This window comes from Condylostylus longicornis, unplaced genomic scaffold (assembly GCF_029603195.1).
Source record: "Condylostylus longicornis isolate FDR11 unplaced genomic scaffold, ASM2960319v2 ptg000009l, whole genome shotgun sequence".
NCBI lineage: Eukaryota > Metazoa > Arthropoda > Insecta > Diptera > Dolichopodidae > Condylostylus > Condylostylus longicornis.
This window is the reverse complement of record NW_026577978.1, coordinates 1,438,410-1,461,618: the sequence shown is the minus strand read 5'-3', so window position 1 is coordinate 1,461,618 and position 23,209 is coordinate 1,438,410. Positions and strand designations below refer to the sequence as shown.

The 23,209-nt window shown below is 24.7% G+C and overlaps 3 protein-coding genes across 3 annotated transcripts; all 3 read right to left on the bottom strand.

The window, feature by feature from the left end:
- Nucleotides 1–3,917: 3,917 nt before the first annotated feature.
- LOC129618542 (uncharacterized) lies at nucleotides 3,918–7,754 on the bottom strand. Its single transcript, XM_055533347.1, has 5 exons — nucleotides 7,748–7,754; nucleotides 6,870–7,314; nucleotides 5,600–5,794; nucleotides 4,531–5,118; nucleotides 3,918–4,461 (listed from the first exon to the last, which is right to left on the bottom strand). Exons 1-5 carry the CDS (start codon nucleotides 7,752–7,754, stop codon nucleotides 3,942–3,944), a joined length of 1,755 nt encoding a protein of 584 aa, XP_055389322.1. The 3' UTR covers nucleotides 3,918–3,941.
- A 1,869-nt stretch (nucleotides 7,755–9,623) lies between these two features.
- On the bottom strand, nucleotides 9,624–10,361 carry LOC129618541 (uncharacterized). Its single transcript, XM_055533346.1, has 3 exons — nucleotides 10,233–10,361; nucleotides 10,057–10,160; nucleotides 9,624–9,981 (listed from the first exon to the last, which is right to left on the bottom strand). Exons 1-3 carry the CDS (start codon nucleotides 10,305–10,307, stop codon nucleotides 9,624–9,626), a joined length of 537 nt encoding a protein of 178 aa, XP_055389321.1. The 5' UTR covers nucleotides 10,308–10,361.
- A 1,172-nt stretch (nucleotides 10,362–11,533) lies between these two features.
- LOC129618540 (uncharacterized) lies at nucleotides 11,534–13,616 on the bottom strand. Its single transcript, XM_055533345.1, has 4 exons — nucleotides 13,497–13,616; nucleotides 13,312–13,415; nucleotides 12,948–13,257; nucleotides 11,534–11,596 (listed from the first exon to the last, which is right to left on the bottom strand). Exons 1-4 carry the CDS (start codon nucleotides 13,569–13,571, stop codon nucleotides 11,534–11,536), a joined length of 552 nt encoding a protein of 183 aa, XP_055389320.1. The 5' UTR covers nucleotides 13,572–13,616.
- Between the last annotated feature and the right edge of the window lie 9,593 nt (nucleotides 13,617–23,209).

Sequence of the window (23,209 nt, the reverse complement as noted above, 5' to 3'; positions counted from 1 at the left end):
AAAAACATAAAAAACACACAATAAAATTTACATCAAATATAATATTTTTTTTGTAAATCTAAGTAAGTCTTCTCAACCCGTCAACAAAAAAATTTATTTAAAAATAAACAGAAAATTCCTAAAACTATTATGTATGTGTATAATGTTATAACAACAGGATTCAAAATAAAGAAACTAAAAATATTCACTATTTAACTATTTCTCTATGTACATACATACATACATAAAAAGATTTTTTTAAACGCTCTCGGATATACAAGCTTGTTAAGTTTTTTTTTTTTTGTTTATCTTAATTAAAAAGTTAAAAGCAGATTACAAAATTATACAGGATGTCTGAAAATGTCATAAAATAAATAGAAATTTAATGGTAATAAAAATAAAAAGAGAAATTCGGAATAAACGGCAATAGAGAATCAAGAATCAAAAAAGAAATTTAATTTTTTATTTTTCCTAATATTTTGTATAGAATGCATTAGCAAATGATACCGTGGAATAAGGTCAAAGGAAACATCGTTTTGATTGATTAAACTATACAAATGAAATTAGGTAATTTTATTTTATTCTTTGAGTAATCTACAATTAAATTAATAAAAAACATCATAAATTTCATGTTTTAGGAAGTAACTATTATGCAAATCATGTGAAGGTTACTGTTAATGAGTCAGCTATTTTGATGTAAGCTTATTAAAATTATTAAATTAAATACGTACGTACAATATTTATGAAAAATTTATTGAGATTTCAAAAAAAACTCATGTAAAAATTCAGAAATATGCGCCAGATTTCATAGTCAGTCAAAATTATCATAGTTTCCAGCTGCGGTAACAAGATTATTGCTTCGTAATTATACTTCAACATTATAATTTGTTGCTTAATCACTGGATATTGTTGTGTACCACCAAGGAAAAACTATCGTTTTATAAACAACAACATGGTTTGTCCCAAATGTAACAATTAAAAAATCATAATAACATTGTCATATTTTTTAAAATACTAAAGGAATTTTTTGATTATTTGTGGATATTCTCGTTATGATTGAAAATCTTGATTTGAAAGTATAATAATTTCATAGTAGATTAAAAATGCAATGTACTTTAATTCTTTAAAAAAAAAGTAATTTAACTGTAAAGCAACTGAAGACAACATAATAAAATATTCAATTTAAAATTGAAATCGAAAAAATTTCTTATTAAATACAAGTAAAATCATTTCAATCTCAATTCAGTTGCCTATGTCATTATTATTTTCTGATAAATTCTTGCACTTATCTTAAAAATTTCTTTTAGTATTAAAATATTTAAATTGTCTTTGTAAATCTGTAAATAAGATGACTTAAAAATTTGTATAAAATACAAAAACAAAATTGTCATAAAATCAACTAAGATTTCTCAATCCTTTTACATTATCATCGCCATTTTTTTTTTTTCGTTTAGTGTATTTATATGTAAATAAAAAGCAAGTAGAAATTGTGTTTTTGGCACTTGATACACAATTAAAGTTGCATAAATCTCTTAGGATTTTTTTTTTTTGTATTATATATGAATCAAAAATCTCAAAAAATCTGACTATGTCATCCAAAAGAAAAAGAAAATATTCTGTCACTTAAAAAAAAATTTTCCTATAGTAAATATTTCTTATCATTTATAGAAATTCTAAATGCAAATTTCAATAAGATTGAAAATAAAATCACTTAGGACAAGTTGTTACTAAATATATTGCACACAAAATACTGAAAATATTAAATTGTGTTTTTGAATGACAAACTATCAATTGACTTTAATATTAATTTCTCGATATGTACTTCAAGAAAATAAGATTTTTTTTTAACATTATGCCAGCATATAATTGACAGTGCACTTAAACTTACAAAATTTTTGCAGTTTTAACATTATTTTCATAGTAAGATATTAAGACTATCAGCGATAATTTGAATTGTAATTCATATTCGACAGAATGAAATATAAAATAATAGATTTCGGCAAATAGCTCCCTTGATATAGCCGAAAATGTGAGATCAGCCCGTATTACAGTAAATGAGCGAAAAATCTGTTATATTCTATTAGTTTAATAGGAATTTTTAGAAACAACATCCCAAGTATGAAAATATTCTTCTTTTTTTAACATAATTCAAAACTAACTCCGTCTCTGCAAATGAATTTTGTTAATATAAACCTTAAAATTTTGTTCTTGCCCAAAAGATATTAAAAAAATTCAAAATATTATAACAATAATAAATTTTCTAACTTTAAATATCTGCAAGTGAATAATAAAATTTTATGAAAATTTTCATATTTAATAATGCCTAAATAAATTTTTAAAAAAAATAAAATTTTTTAGAGAAAAGTTTACAAATCAACACTGTCAAAATTAGAATTCCGGATATAGAATATTCTAGTTATTTTATTTATACATCTACCATACTATAATATTTGTTATGCCGTCATAAAAAAATTTTGCCATTACAAAATAAAATGTCAAAATGTATAATTAAAATTATATTACAAAAAACATGTAATCAACATTCAATATGGAATTGTGAATATTTTACATATACATTTTGAACAGAAATATCCATTTGATATTCAAATAGATTTTCTTTAATATTCTATTTTAATATATTCTATATAAAATTTACATAAGAAAATTTAATGTCAGGACCATTTTTATCTATGTATAACAAAATAAAAAAAAATTGAACTTAAGAAGAATTTTTATTTTGAAAAATATTTTAAATTTAAATTTATATTAGAAAATATTTTTAGGTTGGCTGTCCATAGAATCTGGTCTCATATTTCTAAATTTTTATTTATTACCCTTGAAAGTCCAACTGGGGGAAGCTGAGAATGTATTTGAATAAATATTAGAGATGCCATTTAAATTTATCCTAGTTGAATATAAAATTTGAAATCTGATTTGGAATCACTGATTTTTATTAATAATCTTTTTAAAAATTTTATATTTGGCTTACATATTTTAATAATAAAATTGGAAAAGTTCGAAACCCAGACACAAATAATATCAAATTTCATGAGCTAAGATTCAAATCTTAGCAGTAATTTATGATTTTTTCAAAAATACTAAAACCATCCCAGACAGACAGAAATTTCATCTATTAATTTCTAAATTTTAATTATTGTAAAGCATTTCGAACTAGATTTTTCTATTTATATCTTAAAATTTAGTATACACAAGACTACTCTTTCAATTTATAAGTCTAATTGAACTTAAAAAAAGACAATCCAATTTACGAAATTTCTGTTTACAGAAAAAGGTGAAAATTCATATGCAAGGATAAAATTATGAATTTGATTTTCCCTTAAAGTTAAAAGAAGTTCAAAAAATAATATTTAAGCAGTCTATATGATGTGAGGCATTAGATTTCTTAGAAATCATAAACTTTTAATAGGATATAAAGGCATTCATCGCCTTACTGAATCCTTAATTTATGCAATATTTTGATTTTATATTAAATTAAAAAAAAAAAAAATTCTAAAGGTTTTTTCTCAAAAAAAATTATAAAACGTGCAAAAAATTTTTAAATTAACTTTGGGATTCTTTTTTTAAAAAAACCTAATTCGAATTTTATAATTGGAACAAAAATATTTTCAATATGAATTAAAATCATACACCGAATTGATCTAGAGATCTATTAAATTTTTAAGGCTTAAACGAAAATTTTATATTTTTCATTTGTATACACAATTATTTTGTTATAAATTATTGCATGAATAATATAATCTATTCATACTGTCTTATCGTTATTAAGCTAGAAATATAATCTATTTCAGTACAAGGTGCAGCTTCATTAAAACTGCTATTTTATTAATATCGTTCATTCAACTTATATACTAGCTTTTTAAATTTAATTTTTAAAATTTCTAAAACTAAAAACAAGAAAAAAATTTGTCATACAAAATATTGTCCATAATTTAAACATCACTTTAAAATAATTTTGAATTTCTACTATCTAAAACAACACTTTTAATTAAATCTTGATACAATTGAATATTTGTAAATAATGTTAAGAAATCATCTGAACAATATTTATCAATATTATAACCAATACTAACAACACCACCAAAATAATAACGTTCACCGTATCCTATATTTTTTTTGTATACAAAACCACCACCGCTATCACCACGACAAGCGCTTGCTTTCTTTTCACTTGTTGCACAAAATTTATCACCAGTAATATCAGATCTATGATTTGGATCAACTAATTTTTTACATTCATTATTTGTAACAGTTGTAAAATTAGCTATCAATAATTCAGTACTTTGAATATCATCTTTTGATGTTGCACCCCAACCAGCTATTATACCTTGTGTACCAGCTTTAATATCTTGATTATTAAATGATTCCCAATCAATACAAATTGGTTTTATATGTGATGTATATTTTAAATGATGATCTAATATTAATATTGCAATATCATTATAAATTTCAGATGGATGATAACTAAAATTAATGAAAAAAAAAATTTTTTTTTAAAAATATATACATTTATTTTTTTTAAAGAAATTATACTTTGGTGGAATATGTAAATCAATAACTTTAGCAAAATGATCATATTCTTCTGCTATTTCATATGTACGATATGTTTTACCGGCTCCAACTAAATAACTACTTGGACTCAATAATTTATTTTTACTGCGATCATAAACACAATGTGCCGCCGATATAATAATATTTGAATGAATAATTGTACCACCACAAACTTGTTGAATTGTTGGTACAATTTGTGTATTATTTGCATAAATTCCAACATGCCATGGTACTTGTATAATATTAGCTTTAGTACCACTACTTATTAATGGTGTTAATGATGGTCGATAATTTGAATCAACTGTACCGCATATTAAATCACATGTATTCTCTTTACCACCAACATATTGCCAATCATTACGTATACAACGTGCTAAATAATCTTTTTGATTTGATAATCTACTTTGATAACCAATACGACAATGTGTTATTATTAAATCAGCACGTCTTGCACATTCTATCGGTTCAAATGTTTGTAGTCCACTGTTTTTAGCTTTAAAACAATTAACTTCGGTTTTTGTATTATCAACATGTGGTACAGTACATTCACCATTCAGTGCCGGTATAAATCTAAAAGAAATTAAAATTATTTTACATTTAGAAATTAAAAATAAATAAAATAATTAAAAATACAATTATAATGTATAATAAAAATATTTTATCAAATGACTGCGGCAATTACTATTTCACTTCATTTTTGAAGTGAAATAGTAATTGCCGTAAGTAACAATAACACTAACTAGTTTGGAAATTGCTGTTTTTCAGACACATATTTCGAAATCCGGTATTTACGCAATTATAATTCAAGTTCATACCGATTTTCATAATTAATTAATTTAAATTTAAAAATTATTAATACTCAACTATATAGTCAGACTGTATATGAATTTAAGTATCTAACTAACCTATGCTAATCGAACTTACCTATACCAATAAATTTACATAAATATTAAATTAATAATAAATCTTCCGGCATAAACAAAACTAGTTTTATATGCTTACTTGCTTTTACAAACTACAAGTTTGACCAATAATTAAAACATAAACTTACTGATTTATTCGATTCTCCTGGAATTTTGTATCGAAAAATTCTAAAAATTTTGATGAATATACATAACTATTAGCTGGACTACAAGCTGGCTGTATATTTTTATCATATCTAATGAAAACCCCATCTTCTAAACTTATACCACAAAGTTCATCAAAAGAACAATTATCGCAATTCTCATCTGGTATCAAATAAGTTCTGAAAATAAATTTGTTTTTTTATTTAATTTTTATTTATAATCAATGCTAATTTTTATTTACAGACTTAGCTTAAAAAAATTATTAAAAAATTAGTATTAAAATATTCCACTAATTAAAAACAAACAATAAAAATATTCCACTTTGGAATACAGCACCCCTACAATAATATTGTGATAGTTCGAGATTTTCAATTCCAAAGTAACAAAATATTGTAGAGATTGGGAAGTCGCCAGATTTTAATATCCAGTTCGCTATTTACGAGTATAAATAAATTATGTCATAGTTTTCCGAATATTATGGTATAATTTATTAATAAATATAGAACCGGCTTCTGAAATAAATATCATAGTTCAAAAAAATTATCTATGATAAAAATAAATTAGAAAATTTATTAAAATATCACAGATAAAAAAATAAGAGCTCAATCACAATATTATTAATAACTTAATATTTAATTAAGAAAATATTAATTAAGAAAATAAATCAGTTAAGAAACACATTATTATAATCTTAATTGCGACAATTGCACAAATTATAATAGTATGGTCTCATTTCACTATCATATTGTGAATGTGAAACTAAAAGTTGCCATAAAATGTCATAATTCTTGCTTAAGCGATACAAATTTCATATGGAAGAATTCATCGGGCTAAAATGGCTATACCAAAATTTGCCTTTATTTTCTTTTCACAAAAATTGCTGTAAATTACATACATACTCAGTAATTCAAAATTAAGCAGACTATGAACCTAATCGTGCATCTCCTTTTTTTTTACTCGCCGAATGTGAAAAAACTAAATGTACCTTTATAAGGTAATTTTCATCTGAATATAAAACTTAGTAACCTAATCTTGTAAAGATGATAAATTCAATCGATAATTTAAGGTGAAAAATCCGATTGAATTAAACAAAATGAAAATTTTTATTTGAAAGTGAACAAATGGCGAGATGAAAAAGCAAGATACAGAAGGCTGTAAAGGTCACGAAAATCTCATTTTTTTTCTCATACTTCATTTTACAGTAATATTTTTCTATACGTACAATTTATTCATAAACATTATACACATACATACCTAAATGGTGTTATTTTATTAATTTTATAATAATTTTTTTGTATACGTATATTATAATTATTATTATCATTTCCCATAAAATATTTGCATCTTGTTAAAATTTCTCTTTCAAATAATATTATACCCGGATAAACAAGATTATTTTTACCAATAATTTCAGCATACCATGTCGGTTTCTTTTGATTTTCATATATTAATTCAACAGTATTAGGATGTCCACCACATTTTGGTAAACATATCATTGGTATATTAGACCATTGATCATTTTCCTGACAAATAATTGTTTGTTGTTTAATATCATCTTCATTATAATAACCACTCGCACATTGTATATTAACAGTTTTAATAGCATTTAAATTTTCAAAACATGAAATTGCATCTTCATTCTCAGATTCACAAAATAATTTTAAACCAAATTTATATAAAACTCGATTATTACATACTCCTAATGATAATTTTATATTATAATTAAATAAAATTAAAATTATTGTAAAAAATTCAAAATTTTTATAAATTTTCATTTTTATATTTTAATTTTTTTTATATTTTTATTCAAAATTTTATTATTAAATAATTAAATAATCATTTTAGTATGATAATAAAATATTAAATATTAAAATATTCTTTTTAATATGCAATTGAATAGAGAGACTATTGTCCTAACTAGTCTACACGTTTAAGAGCTTTTTTTAAAACTGATTGTCTTTAGAATAAAATTATGTTTTGATAATTTTTTTGCTTATATTATTAATTGTATACGCGTGCAGTGTTATACTATAGACGCAAAAGTTCATCTTCATGTTAAAAATAAAACATGGAAAGTAAAGAAAATATAAAATTTAAAAAACTGGATCTTCAGGTTTATCATACCTTCTAACCTCTCATTCTTTTATATTTGGCATAAATACTAAAAGAAAAAAATTAAATTAAAGCAGAATTTATTTTTCTGTTATTTTATGGTATTTTCTGGTACGAGTATTTATATTATTATTATGGTTGGTTTGGTTGGTAAACAATCAATGCTCGTGTACTTAAGTATATGATAAAAAGAATTCAAATGTGTTACTTTTGTTTTTGATTTTTAGCATTTTTCCAAAAAAAAAAGTAAACAAGTGCTCGTTAGTTCCATTCTGTACGCACACCTGTCTGTTGTTCGTGTATCTGTTTGCCAAATTTGTACACCTTTTAAGATAGGAAGCTAAAATATTATGTATATACAAAAGGATCTTTATTTAGAAACTTATTTCTCTAAAAGAAAATCTTCTTCCCAGTTTGAAAGCACAAGAATAGTTATTAGCTTTTAATATCGCAAAACAGTATATTCAAACGTTACAATGACAAAATGAGCGTTGACATCAATCGTTATCAGACGGCAACTAAAATTTTACTGGCTTTTAGACACTAATAAGAAATTTATTTCTCTAGAGAAATTTTGTTCCACTCCACCAAATCCAAATTTATCGCCTTTTGAAATTTGTAAAACGTAAATTTTCGACGCCTTATATTTTCGAAACTGCAAGCTTTTTCTAAATTTCTATAAAAGCGAGAAGGTAACGGTAAATGCCGTGCCATTGAAAAAAAAAATTATTTATATTGACTCTCTTTCTTAACCGTCGAATTTGCCTATTATGCTTTTATTTTCACTTAGTCAAGGAAGAAGTGCTATTTTAAAAACCATTAATTTGATCCAACATTATTTTTTATTTCTTTTAATTTTAAATAGGTAAATAAAATTATGCACGTAAAACAAACCAGATTTTAATAACCAACGCCTTGCTTTTTTATGTTTTTCTTTTTGAAAGTAAAAATAAATTTAAAATAATCACTGGGTTTTCCGAATGTCAATTTTTGATAAAAATTTACTATAATAGTCATTACAATGACAGCTATTCATAAGACAATTAGAAAATTATTAGTAGAAAAATTACTAGCGATTACAGTATAAAACCAAAAAATGTAAATTTATTTCGAAATTAATTGATTAAGTAAGTCATTTTAGGCATACCACCGTATTTTAGAAAAAAATAAATTATAATAATTACTGGTAAATAATTTTCTAATTTGATGGCTATATCGAAGAGTGTCGGGACATCGTACATTAGTTAATAATAACAAATCTCTCTCAAAATCTCTTTCAAAAATCTTCTCTCTCAAAATAGTTTTGTGAACTTTGATATTTTGAAGTGAGCCAATAATTAAAGATTAACATCATACATTGACATTGTTTTTCGATATGAATGCATTCTTCAAAAATATTTCTTAGTTAGAAGCCTACAGGAAACTCAATGAGAAGCATCAAAACTAACAAATTTATGATAAAAATATTAATTGGACAAATGTCAATTAAACATTTGACAATTAATGTCATTAATTTTGTAATTTTTTTCTTGCATAAAAATATTATTCTCTCACGTGATTGTGGTCTGCAACGCAAAACTGATTTTGACAGATTTGTTTTTATTTCTATTATTCGTATGTTTTTCCAGTCACGTAGAACTTATATAGTCGGATAAGTATTATGCTCACAGAACTAAGTTCACAGCTGCTAAATAAACAAACTATATGTAGGATAAAATTGTACCTAATATACGACAAAGTAATACTTGGGCTCACATTTAGATATTAATTAGCAATTGATTATAATTTTTTCTGTTTTTAAATTCTCTTATATAAAATAACTATAATTTATTAAAATTCTTCTTAAAACAATATTTTATAAAATAATTAATTAAATTAAATTTAAAACTAAAAATGTTAATCTTCAGCATCTTCTTTTTGATGTTTAAGAATAAATTGTTCAACATTACCATAACCATAAAGACGAAATGTACTTAATGTATCAATTGGTTCAGTAAAATTCATTGGTGCCATATCATAACCAAATAAATCAGCTTCAAAATGATCTTTTTTCACTTTAAATGTATATTTAAATGTTTTTGGTTTAACTGGACGTAAATAATATGTATCAATATCATGTTTCCATGTACCATTTACAAAAATTTTTCTAAACATTTTATTTGCATGAAATTGTACCCATAAATTATATTCAATACAATTATCAAAAACCCAATTTGTCCAATCACAATGATCATTTTCTATATCAAAACTGGCCCTAAAACAAATTTTTCAGTCAAAAAATATATTCAAAAATGTATTTTTAAAAAAATATGGTAAAGAGGCAACTTACTCTGTTCCAGTATCTGCAAATGTTCCTTTTACAATCATAACATCACCAGGTTTTAATGGTCTTGCAAAACGTATTGTTGCTGATGCTTTTAAAATATTCAAACCCTAAAATTAAATTGAAATTTTAATTATTTTTTTCAATTATTTTTGGTCAATTTATTTATTATCATTACGTACCGAGTCAAAATTTGGTTCATGAGATAACGTTAATGCAATTTGAAATATTAATAATGAAATAATTTTAAAATTCATTATTATATTGTAGTATAACAGTAAAAATATTTATTATATTTAAATAATAAATTATTTTTTTGAAATATTTTAAGTAACAAATTGTAAATTTCCAATATAAAATTATGTGTCTCGAATATTTTTTCTATTTACCGCTGATTTTAACTAAACAACTGATTGATCGTAAATGTCTTCTTAGAAATTTATCGACTATATAAAATTAATGTAGAGCAAAATATTGAAAAAAAATTCTTTTGTATCTTCGAAAATAACAAAAAACAAAATCTAATATATTTTTAAGCTTTCTGATCGAATATGCTAGAAAAACCTGTATTATCAGTTATCACTATTATCACCATCAAGTCATATTTAACCCAACAATTCGTATTATGGTGCGTATTTATAGTAAGTATGTTTTATAACAAAACATATTTTACAACATCTGCTCTCAGTTTATTTCAGATTTTCTTAGAATGAAATCCAGGTAATTACACTTCTACCTAAGAGAGAGTATATTTCTTTTCAACATGTGTAGATTACGCTGACCTGTAAACCTTTACAATAATGTCTTAAACATATCACGATAAAATACTTTACATTTTAAGTAACAAAAACGTGAGGTAAAATCAAGTTATCAATATGTTATAAGATGAACTCTTTAGCCGTTATATGCTATTGCTTTGCCTGTCAAAATTCTAAAATTTTGAGAAGCAAAGAAGGAACAGTTGTGAAAATATACGTATACTAGAAAATTTCAGGTAAGACTATTCATTCTTTCTTAATAGCCCTCTTTCGATCATCAATCTCAATTTATTATATTGTTATATGTTATAAAATGTCAATTCTCGTAGAGGGGATAGGGTTTTTTTAATGCCAAGAGCAAATTCCATAAATATTATCATTTTTCTAACAATAAATTGCTATGACGATTACAACAATTGCACGCGTCACAATATCTTGTCATCACAGCCGCACCAATATTGAATTTATTAATACTAGCGACTCAAAATTTACTATTTTTGAGTTATGTGAACTTAAACCTAGAGTATATGTAAGATATATCTTTTTTAAATTCTTTTATATTCTTTATACTGAAAATATTGAACTTGTTATAAATGATAAAAAAAACAAACACAATAAACCAATAAAAAATTTCTTTTCTCTTACGTTAATGACGTTTGATGACGTATGAGAAAAGAAAACCTCTCTTCGCCTCTTTTGCATTGTTTCGAATACATATTTCATTTTTAGTTTGGCCTTTGGCGCTTAATAATTTCTTTGTCTATATTTAATCTTTGATTTTCTATTCTCTAAAAGAGAAAATTATCAAAAAATATCTAGATATGTATATGTATAAAGATTTTCCAACGTCACAAAAAAGATTACCTTTGGTTTGATATGCGTAAGCATACTAAAAGTTTTTGAAAAGTTTAAAAAATTTCATTTTAAATGCATATTATTATAATCAATGATCGACGTAATGACATACCTAGCTACTATATGTAACAATATAACTACTGTATGGTAGTCATATTACAACCATTCCAGAAGCATGTTGGAAATACTATATGGAATTATTTTATGGACGAGTTCCCTCTAATTGTCGCCCCTTTTTTTTGGTATATTCCAATGTTATTTTAAATTTTTGATTTGCTTTACTTTCATAGTTGTTAAAAAAAAATTCCTATACTCTCTCGAAAATTTCTATCTTATTATATTTATAAAACGAAATATAGAAAAATTTAATTTGTTTCTTGTCAATTACAAGTTTTTATAAAAGTCAATTCTCTTTGTTATATAGTAATGTAATTAAAAATTTAATTTAAAATTAAATTACAAGTACACAGGGATCGGGATATTACAAAAGAATTATTATGTAATAAAAAAATCGTGCTGCAATTCACAATAGAAAAACAAAATATACAAAAGGAGCCCTTAATTTAAATTTTTATCATTTTTTCATAACTTAACCCTAATTGTAGTAATTTACATAGGTAATTTCAATAATTTTCTTCTCCAAATCTGAAGGATGAATTAGAAATTTACGAAAGTAAAAACCGCGCGAGAGACACCCCGGACAGGTCTCCCAAGTCATCATAAAAGTAAGCCCCCAAGACACGCTTTGTCTTCCACATTAAAAACGGACAGGCACAGAGAACATGCCTCACATCCTCCACCACATCCTGGCATTCTAGACATATATCCGTCATAGCGACTCCAAGCTTCCTGGCCATTTTTCTCAATAGGCAGTGCCCCGTCAGCATCCCCACCAGTATACTGAGATCTGTCCTACCATACGTCAACACAATTCTCGTCTCCCTTTTGTCCCTGTTAGGCTACATTGGTTTGGTCACCACAAATATATCACGGTATATGGAAATTTAGAATACAATTGAAAATTCTATATTCATTAAAATATTGTTGTATAATTAATAAAATTATTAAAATTTTATCCACAATTATCAGATATTGGTTAAATAAATAATTTACGATATTTATTAAAAAAAAACAATATTTAATATTTTATTTCAGACTATGTTTAATAATAATTTATAATATCAATACTAAAATTAAATGCTATGTAAGAATAAAATAAAAAATATGAAAATCTTAAAATTATTCTTTATCATCTTTTTCATTTTTAATAGTAAATGATTCAACAATAGCATGACCATAAACACGAAACATACTTAAACTTTCAATTGGTTCAGTAAAATTTAATGGTCCCATTTCATAACCAAATAAATCAGCTTGAAAATGATCTGGTTTCACTTTAAATGTATATTTAAAATCTCTTGCCTTTACTGGACGTAAATAATATGTATCAAGATGATGTTTCCATTCTCCATTTAAATTAATTCTACGATACATTTTACTTGTATGAAATTGTACAAATAAATCATATTCAATACAACCATTTAAATGACGATATGTCCAATCACAATTATCATTTTCTAAATCAAAACTGGCTCTATATAAAATTAAAATTTTTATTAATTAAAATTTAATATATGTATATACTAACTCTGTTCCACTATCTGTAAATATTCCTTTAACAGTAATTACATCACCAGTTTTTAATGGTCTTGCAAGACGTATAGTAGCTGATGGTTTAAATATATTTAATGCCTATTAAAATTATACAAAATTATTAATTAAAATTCACAAATTATTTAAAATTGCTCTACATTAGTTTGTTATTGCTAATACCTGATCAAAATTTGATTCTTCACATTTAATTAACACAATTTGAAAAATTAATAGCAATAAAAATTTTAAATTCATTATAAAAACCCAAAAACTAGAATTAAATCGTAAAAGTAAGTAGAAAATTCAAAATTATTAACTGAAAAGTGCGTAGTTATTTTACAATTTTAAACTCTTATTAGCACGATTTGAACTCTCTAACCAACTATTTCTTAATGTCTACATGAAATTAAACAAGTGGCGTATGCTTAATGAAATTAACAAATATTCTTAAATGTTAAAAGAAAAGGCAGTATTTCTTTAAAACAAAAAAATCAAGCGATTTTCCTAAATTTTGACCTAAGTAAATTTTATTACAAATTTGTAAATTTTAAATTATTAAAATTTTTTACACATTTGTATGTCCTTTGTAATAGATAAAGCAATTCAACTTTCTTGTCCCATTTTTTTTTTTGCAACGGCATTACTTACATTGTTAACCCTTTATATTGGTTTTGTAAACATATGGCTCAGTCATGAGTATATTCCTCACACAAGTACAAATCATAAGTACAAATTACACTTCTCACTCTACACCTCTGATCGAAGCTTGTTTTTAATTTTGAGCTACAATTATTTGACTTACTTTAAATTTAATCGCATAGAACCGCTTTTATTTAATTAATTTCTAAATTTGCAGTAAAGGAGTAAATAACTTGTACCTTTATGAGCCATACAACTGTAACTCTGCTAAATTTTTGTTAATATACATTTTTCACGTCAAATTGGAGTGCAGGGATCATTGCCCTCTTTTATTTGCTCTTCAAAAATAAAAGCCAATTTTAATTTATAATAAGATCAAATACAAGTAGATATACGCGCAATATTTTGCATCTTATAAATTAATAAAAGTTCAATCGGAAAATGGGAACAAGACAGACAAAATAAAGAAGTAAAAAATTTATATTTTTCTAAAGAAGATGTTGATAACCTGAACAACTCTGAGTCATTTTGGTTTTATTAAACAATAATGTATTTTTTTTTTTATTTTCTTCCGATAAACCCACATCTTTTAATCTGGCGTCACGCTATATTTCGAATTCTGTTTTGTTAAAAATCGAACGAAGATAATATTAAAGTATAACGACATTTATATATTATACATTATATATTATACATTAAGTATAACGACATTTATATATTATATATTATATATTTATATAATATTAAAGTATAACGACATTTATATATTAAAGTATAACGACGAAGATAATATTAAAGTATTAACAGCATTTAGTCCATTTTGTAAATTTCATCTTATACTTGTTTATATATGATTCGTTTTCTTTCTATTTTAATTTCTGTTTGTTTTCTTTATAATTCTTTTAATTATTTTAATGAATGCTAAAATTGTTTAATAATTAAGAAGAAAATATTTGAGTATTTCTTGAATATTATAGGTAACCGGATTACAAATACAAAAACGTACATAAATATTTAAATTTATAAGTATAGATTAATTTAAGACGCTCTTGAAATGTTGATGACATAAGAGTATTTTGAATTAAATCATATTATTTAATTAATGTTTATTTTTTACAAAATATGTATGTATGTATAATCTACATAGTTTATGATATAATACAGTGAAGGCTCTATTATAATGAATTCGACTTGGAGTCGAAAATCTCTATTTCACAAACAATTTGTTTTTGCTAATGTCGATAACATCGGTTATCGACATTAGCAAATATCTGATGCCAAGACATCGAGATTGTGAAGGATGTGCATCAAGTTATCTACGAAGATATTGGTCCAACGGAGTAGAGGAACACTCGAGGCGCCTGCCGATTATCTACTAAACTTTTTCAAGAAACTTCAATTAATTCGGGGGGTTAGGTGTATTGTGGATGAACGAGCCTTCTATTGACCTAGTGCTGACTGCCAGGAAAAAAAAATTTCGCAAAAAATTAAATAATAATTAACATTAAAATCTTATAGTGCTAAAGCGAGCGCTTAAAGATTGTTTTGCTTATTTAGTTGAATCTTTAAGCTATCTTTACAAACAGAATACCTTGCTTATCTTAATACCATTTTTCTTACCTTTTTTTTTTTGTTGAAGAAAAGTGCTCCGGAAATTCCGGCTTCCTTATATCTTCCTGACCTCATTTTGAAAATGATTCTGTTGTATGAACACATTAAAAAACTTACTCTTTTAAATAAATAGCCTTCCAAATAGTCTTTTGTATATTATATACATGTATATATACATTCAATTTAAGAACTCAATTTCAATAATTTAACCATTTCATTACAAAACTACAAAATATATATTTATATTTTCTTCCCGACATTAATTACAATATTAAATACTAAATTTAAACATTATAGTATACACTCAAAGAAAAAAAAAATTACACTCAAAACAATGTTTTTCTAATAAAAAACTGTAACAATATTTTAAAATAAAAGTGAAATTAACCACAAAAAAAAAAAAAAAACAAAAAATTATTCATCTTTATCTTCATCCTTTTCATGTTTTATTTTAAATGAATCAATATTGGCATGACCATAAACCCGAAATATACTTAAATTTTCAATTGGTTCAATAAATTTTAATGGTGCCATCTCTTCATCAAATAATTCAGTTTCAAAATGATCTGATTTCACTTTTAATTTATATTTAAATATTTTTGATTTTTCTAAACGTAAATTATATGTATCAATATTATGTTTCCATTCTCCATTTACATTAATCCGACGTTTCATTGTACCCAATTGAAATTGTATTAATAAATCATAATCAATACAATTTGTTAATGTTTTGTTAATCCAATTACAATAATCATTTTCTAAATCAAAACTGGCTCTATATGAAATTAAAATTTTTATTAATTAAAATTTAATATATGTATATATACTAACTCTGTTCCACTATCTGCAAATGTTCCTTTAACTTTTATAACATCACCAGTTTTTAATGGTCTTGCAAGACGTATAGTAGCTGATGGTTTAAAAATATCTAGTACCTAAAAATTTTAGAAAAACAAATGCAAAGTTATTGCTGCTCTTGAATAATTAAAATGCAAATAAAAATTTCAGAAATTTAAAAAAATTTTCAATTGAATTTAAATTTGAATTGAAAATTACTATTATTAATTGTTTTAAGTCTGACCGTTGGTGCAGTGGTTATCGCACCGGCCCTTTAAACGAAGGGTCTCGGGTTCAAGCCCCGGTCAGGTCACTATAAAAATTATATTCAATATTATATAACTTAATATGCAATACTAATAAATATTATACAAGTAATTTTCAAATATTCACGAAGGAAAAAAAAAAAAAAAAAAAAAATTGTTTTAAGGGAATTGGACTTATGTCCTATAATTTATAATAGTATACCTTATTAAAATTAGCATCTTCTGATAGTGTTAGCATAATTTGAAATATTAAAATTAAATAAATTTTCATATTCATCTTGTTGCTTCCAATATAGTATGAGTGCCTCTTATATAAGTAAAACTGTGAATGTATAAAATTTTAAAATTTAAATTTTTTTATTTTGTTCAATTAATTTCAAAATTCTTAACAATACTGACAATAATTAATTGTTGATTTTATTTTTTCAATAGAATTTTTAAACAACTTTTATTTAAATGTAATTTTTTTTTTTTGATTTAATAATCAAATGTTATTTAAAATTCATACATGGCTATCGGTTTTTAGAAAAAAGTAAACTATTTAACAAATAAATTAGAAACTTGTTTAAAATTAAACAGGTTCATTACTCGAAAAAAACCAAAAATTAATGGGTCTTGCTAAACATTTGAAAATTTTCGTTGACCAATAATAATTAAATGCATATTGTACCTATACCCTTATAGTTTGTTGTTCATAATAATACAGGTTTACAAAACTGGCATATAAAAGTGTATTACCCTCGCACCCTCGCTGTAAAATTGTTTTAATTCAAGAAAGTTTGAAACTGCGGATAGTTCGTGCAAAGCTATCTAAAATACAAACTAATCAATATAAAATGAATATGAATGAATAATTGTCTTAAAACCTAAAAAATCGTATTTTTTTCAGTTACAACATTTTTATTGCACGCGTGTGATTCTTTATTAAATGCATATTGTACCTATACCCTTATAGTTTGTTGTTCATAATAATACAGGTTTACAAAACTGGCATATAAAAGTGTATTACCCTCGCACCCTCGCTGTAAAATTGTTTTAATTCAAGAAAGTCTGAAACTGCGGATAGCTCGTGCAAAGCTATGTAAAATACAAACTAATCAATATAAAATGAATATGAATGAATAATTGTCTTAAAACCTAAAAAATCGTATTTTTTTCAGTTACAACATTTTTATTGCACGCGTGTGATTCTTTATGAATAATATTTTTATGGAAACCTATATACATGTATATAGGTGCTTAATAAATAAATATAAAAAAATATTAAAGTACCATTAAGTACCTAATGTGCCTATACCTAAACAACTGTAAATAACATGAAAATATTTCCTAAGATAAAGAGAGAAGGAGAGAGAGAAAGAAGGAATCTTACTTTAATTTTACGATGGTGTGAGTTTACTACATTAATGAATAAAATGCCGAGTCGAAATTTTGCATTTCTTTTATTTCAAATTGCCGTAGCTTCTTAATATATTTTCTTACATTCTTACTTATGTGCACACATAGGATTATACTGTAATTTTAATATAAACCTTGACATAACTTGACATTATTATTTCTTTTAATATAGTATAGTTAAAAAATATTTATAAAATAAATTGGAAACTTGTTTAAAATTTCACAAAAAGAATTCGAAATAGCAATTAATTTGAACGGTCATTTTACTACTAAAATATTTGCCGATGTTGCTTTGCTGTAGAAGAATGAACAGAATAACACTAAATAAGGAATTTTGATCCAAATTGTATATTAGAACCTATCAAATGCGGCTCGTGTAACAACCTTTAAGTTGAATAGAATAAGAGCGATTTTCCGCGGCGTAATATCAGAATTCATATAGAATACATGACATGCATATTTAAATAGGGAATGTCCAGAATTAAGAGAAATTACCGCCACGAATTTCATCCCCAACTGTTAAATACACTAAATTTCTATTTTATCACTGGCGGTTTTTATTTTTTAATATTATCTGTTTCCATGTGTATGTGATATTATATGCGAAGTACTGTTCAATTGATTTTGCAATTCTGCGCTCTTGTTCTCGGGCTGGTAACGAAAATTGCCTGTCGTTGCCTTTCATCGCTTTAGGTTCTATTTTCACAATTAAGGATGCAATATTAAAAAATTTTATATTCCCAGCATTTTCTTTTTAATAGAATTATTTCCCGACTATTAATTTATCGATGATGATTATAAGAGACTCCTATTCAATACGAGTACATGCATTTCATTATTAAACGTCTCATTATTATTTTTGATGTATTTATCCTATACACATTCAACAATACATTCACAAAATATTTATGCAATAATATTCTTGCTCTTATTTACAATTTAATTTTCGATTAATGCAAAACAATCATAGGAAATTAATTGCTATAATCAATTGAATTCTTACTAAACCGGTTGTTTTTATGATTCAGTGCCATGCATACATACATAACGATTTATACATGCACATGTTCTTTTTTTTGTCATTAACAATTTTATCCTATGATTCTTACTCCTTATATCATATTAAATTTCAAACATTTTAAATTAAACATGAAAATTCAATTTCCTTATTTAATTTTGATTTTATTCAAAATAAAATACATAAAAAAAAATGTTCTTTAAAGCTATTTTATTTGTCTATCAATTTCTATTTCAATGTATAGAAAATCTTTTAAATCTTATTGAAAAGTATTATTTAATCATTTGTTTAAAAAAAAAAAAAAAAATTTTATTTAAACTTAACATGCTATTGATAACATTTGTACATTATTCCATATACATGCTACATACTTACATTTACATATACAAGATGTCTACTTATTGCACTCAAATAATTTTCTTGGCAACATTTTTTATTTTTGAATTTAATTTTGTAGTAGAAAATGTTTTAAAATTAACAATATTGTTAAAGGATTAGTACAAATAAGGTTTTCATTTGTTCTTGATGACAGTTTTCGGAAAAATTTTCTGCTACATGAAATTTCTAAAACAAAAAATAGCCCAAAATATTAATTGTACCCTTAATAATGAGAACGTTATTATGATTCCTGAGTTAAAAACTAAAATTACTTCAGATACAACGAATTTGAAAATCTAATTTAAACTAGTTAATAATTTCACCCTTAAGAGCTTAAATAAAATAGTGAATCAAGAAAAAAAAATTTTAAAATATTTTTTAAAATTTTGGTTTTCAAAACTCAAAGAAAACATGGCCGAATAATTGTAAATTCCAAGTAAATTTTTATTTTAATTAAAAATCCAATCATTGCCATTTTTACTTACAATTTCTTCATAAATCGGCCCTGAATCTCACCGATTACAGTATTCGAATTTTTTTTCCAATATACTAAAAAAAAATTAATAAAAAAATTCAGGAAGCATTTTTCCAGAGAAAATAATCTAAAACCATTAATAATCTCGGAAATCAAATTGGCTAATCAAAAACGCAAAAATTAATAACTTACCACATACAGGTGTTTTCGAAACAAAAAGAGTACAAATAGTACTCTAGTTGTTTTATAAAAAAAACTATCAAAACAACACTCCTTGGTTCTATTTCATATTATTGTTAAGGCAAATATTATAAAAACCAGAAAAAATAGTGTTGATCGTTTCAAGTCTGTGATACCCGCACGAATTTGTTATCCTATGTGCGATTTATGAATTTCCCATAGCTGACTATGGGACAGATTATGATTTTAAATTGCCGTATTACCATCTTAACAATTATGAAAAAATTTCAATACTATATTTTCAATATTTTCTAAAATATGGCCAAACTACTATTGAAATTGTATGGCAGTTGCCACAATGAGTCAAGAAATTTCAAGGATTCTTATTACTTCGAACCCTTCGAAAATACGCTCGTATACGGGTATAAAGAGATATTACAAGTTTCAAATCCTTTTGTATTAGACTTCATAATACAGAAATTTTTTTCGTGAATTATTAACGTGAATTCTATAATTTTAACCTGACTGTCATAGAAATATGGAGGAAATATTGTTGAAAGAATTTCGAGGATTTTAAAATTCAAATTTCGTAAAAATTTTCATTTACTTATTATATGATTTCAAATAATATAATATAGGAAAATGAAAATCCTTGAAAAGACGTGTGTGTATACCCTACACCCATTATTATGTACAAATATGCACAAAATCTTATTGTATTTTTAATTATTAAGATTTTGTTTTTCTCTTAAAAAATATATTAAAATTTTCAAATTTCTTTTGATATAAAATTTTAATACATTCATGTTATATGTATAACAAATTTATACATGAGTGTTAAAATATTATTTTCTATTATATTGTCAATTCTTTTTATAATATTTTATAAATTTTATTCAATAATATTAAGAATTTAAGTAAAAATTCTTTAATTCAGTACATTCATGTATACATATACATAAATTTTTCTTTACATACTTAATATGTATATAAATATACATATATACATAATATTTATTGTCATTTTAGGACAAGGACATGTTGTTTAAAATTTAAGTTTAACAATTAAATTTTTTTCCTAAAGAATAGAAAATAATATCCTTCTTTACTGCATTGCAGAAATTATTTCAATATAATATACAAAGAAAATATATTATTACAAACAAAAAAAAAAAACAGAAACTAAAATTTCAATAGACCTCTTTTATTATTTTCATAGATTTTTAAATTATAGTTTTTCTCTTTCTATAAAAATTCTTTATTTTTCACAATATTTCCATTAAATAAAATTGGTAAAGAATTATTTTAAAATTGTAGCTCCTACAAAAAGTCTAAAACATTTAAAGCAAAAATTTTACAAATTTTAAAAAAATTCTGATTTTTCAATGAAGAAATGGAGGCTATTATGCTCTTTGGTTCATCATTTCATTTTTTACGAATTTATCTATGGAAAAGTCTGGGAAATTGAAATATGAAAATGAGAACGGCCAACAACTCCGAAAATTATTATTAATCACCCTTAAAGACCATAAAGTGTATTACATCAAAAATTGGAAAATTTAATTGAACCACTCTAAAATTATCTTTATCCACTATTGTCATTGAATAAGTGTGTTTTTCTTTTCTCGTTGAGAAAGTGTCGTCATTCTAGAAAATTGTGATTAAAATTTTTTTAGTGCGTTTAATATTGATTCATATTACATACACATCTATTATATTATACTTGGACAGGCTATGTAATAAAAAAAAAAAAAATTGTCTATACTACTGGTTCCACAAAATTGTAATTCGTAATTTTTTGTATAACTAAATATATTTTAATTACTTATTACTTAAGGACCTATACAATATACATGTATATCCCCTATCTATATTCTATTGTCATACTATATTATGTATAATAACATGCTATAGACTTTGTTATTACGTGAACGTAAAAAATACAAATTTTAAAATTATCCTTTAAGTGGATATTAAATTCCATTACGTGTTCCTGAATAATTATGATGTTTATCTTATCATAATTTTATATTTAAATTTAGGCAAAACGAGAAAAAAAATAGAGTTGACCTTGTCAACTCTGTGATACCCGTACGAATTTGTTATCCTATGTGCGAGTAAATAAGCCATAACTGACTATGGGACAGACAATGACTTCAAGTTGCCGTATTACAATATTAATTTATGCAAAATTTTAGTACTGTGTTTCTCAAAATACTGTGTATGCCGAACTACTATTGAAGTTGTACGGCAGCTACCAGAAAGAGCCAAGAAATTTTAACGAATTTTATCAAGCACATCGGCCCTATTAATATATTCGCTTGTGTGAAATTTCAATACCATAGCTTTTGTAGTTCCTGAGATATAGCCAAATAACTTTTGAAGTTGTACGGCAGGTACCAGAAGGAGCCAAGTAATTTCAACGAATTTTATGAGACACATTGGCCCTAGTAATATATTCGTTCGTGTGAAATTTCAATACCACAACTTTTATAGTTTCTGAGATATAGCTAAATAAATTTTGAAATTGTATGGCAGCTACCCGAACCGGTACTCCGATCATGTCCAATTTAAATAGGGTTCTGGCACTTACTACAATAAATCATTTGTGAAAATTTGGTGAACTTAGCTCAATTAGTTTTTGAGTTATCGTTCGGACGGACGGACGGACGGACAGACAAAGCTAAATCAACTCAGAATTCGACGCTGATCAAAAACATACACTTTAGTCTATATCTAAGACCGTTATTTCTCAGCGTTACAAACGGTAAGGCAAATTTAGTATACCCTTCGAACATACGTTCGTACGGGTATAAAAAAAAGAGATGTTAAACTATTTATCAGATTATTTCTATGCTTTTCAATGAGTTTTTATTTTTAAGTATGATAACTATGATACCCGTACAAACTAATATTTAAAATATTTAATGGATTTTGTTATCAGGGTTCCAGCTATTTTTCCCGACGATAATAAGCAAAAACTGAGCTGAGGTATGTTTCCACTCAGTGTCCGAACACATTCGGACAATATTTACGAATATGAATTTAATTTCGAATTGAAATGTCAGTCCATCGGTAACCGGTACATAAG

Bases quoted from the DNA above. Each gene is read 5' to 3' on its own strand.
- LOC129618542 (XM_055533347.1), bottom strand. The intron at 5,119-5,599 runs GTAAGTTTATGT...AATTTCTTTTAG, and splicing joins CAGGAGAATCGAATAAATCA to ATTTATACCGGCACTGAATG. The intron at 4,462-4,530 runs GTATAATTTCTT...CATTAATTTTAG, and splicing joins GATTTACATATTCCACCAAA to TTATCATCCATCTGAAATTT.
- LOC129618541 (XM_055533346.1), bottom strand. From the start codon at position 10,307: ATGAATTTTAAAATTATTTCATTATTAATATTTCAAATTGCATTAACG. The intron at 10,161-10,232 runs GTACGTAATGAT...ATTTAATTTTAG, and splicing joins ATGAACCAAATTTTGACTCG to GGTTTGAATATTTTAAAAGC. The intron at 9,982-10,056 runs GTAAGTTGCCTC...AATTTGTTTTAG, and splicing joins TTTGCAGATACTGGAACAGA to GGCCAGTTTTGATATAGAAA.
- LOC129618540 (XM_055533345.1), bottom strand. From the start codon at position 13,571: ATGAATTTAAAATTTTTATTGCTATTAATTTTTCAAATTGTGTTAATT. The intron at 13,416-13,496 runs GTATTAGCAATA...TAATTTTAATAG, and splicing joins AAGAATCAAATTTTGATCAG to GCATTAAATATATTTAAACC. The intron at 13,258-13,311 runs GTTAGTATATAC...AATTTTATATAG, and splicing joins TTTACAGATAGTGGAACAGA to AGCCAGTTTTGATTTAGAAA.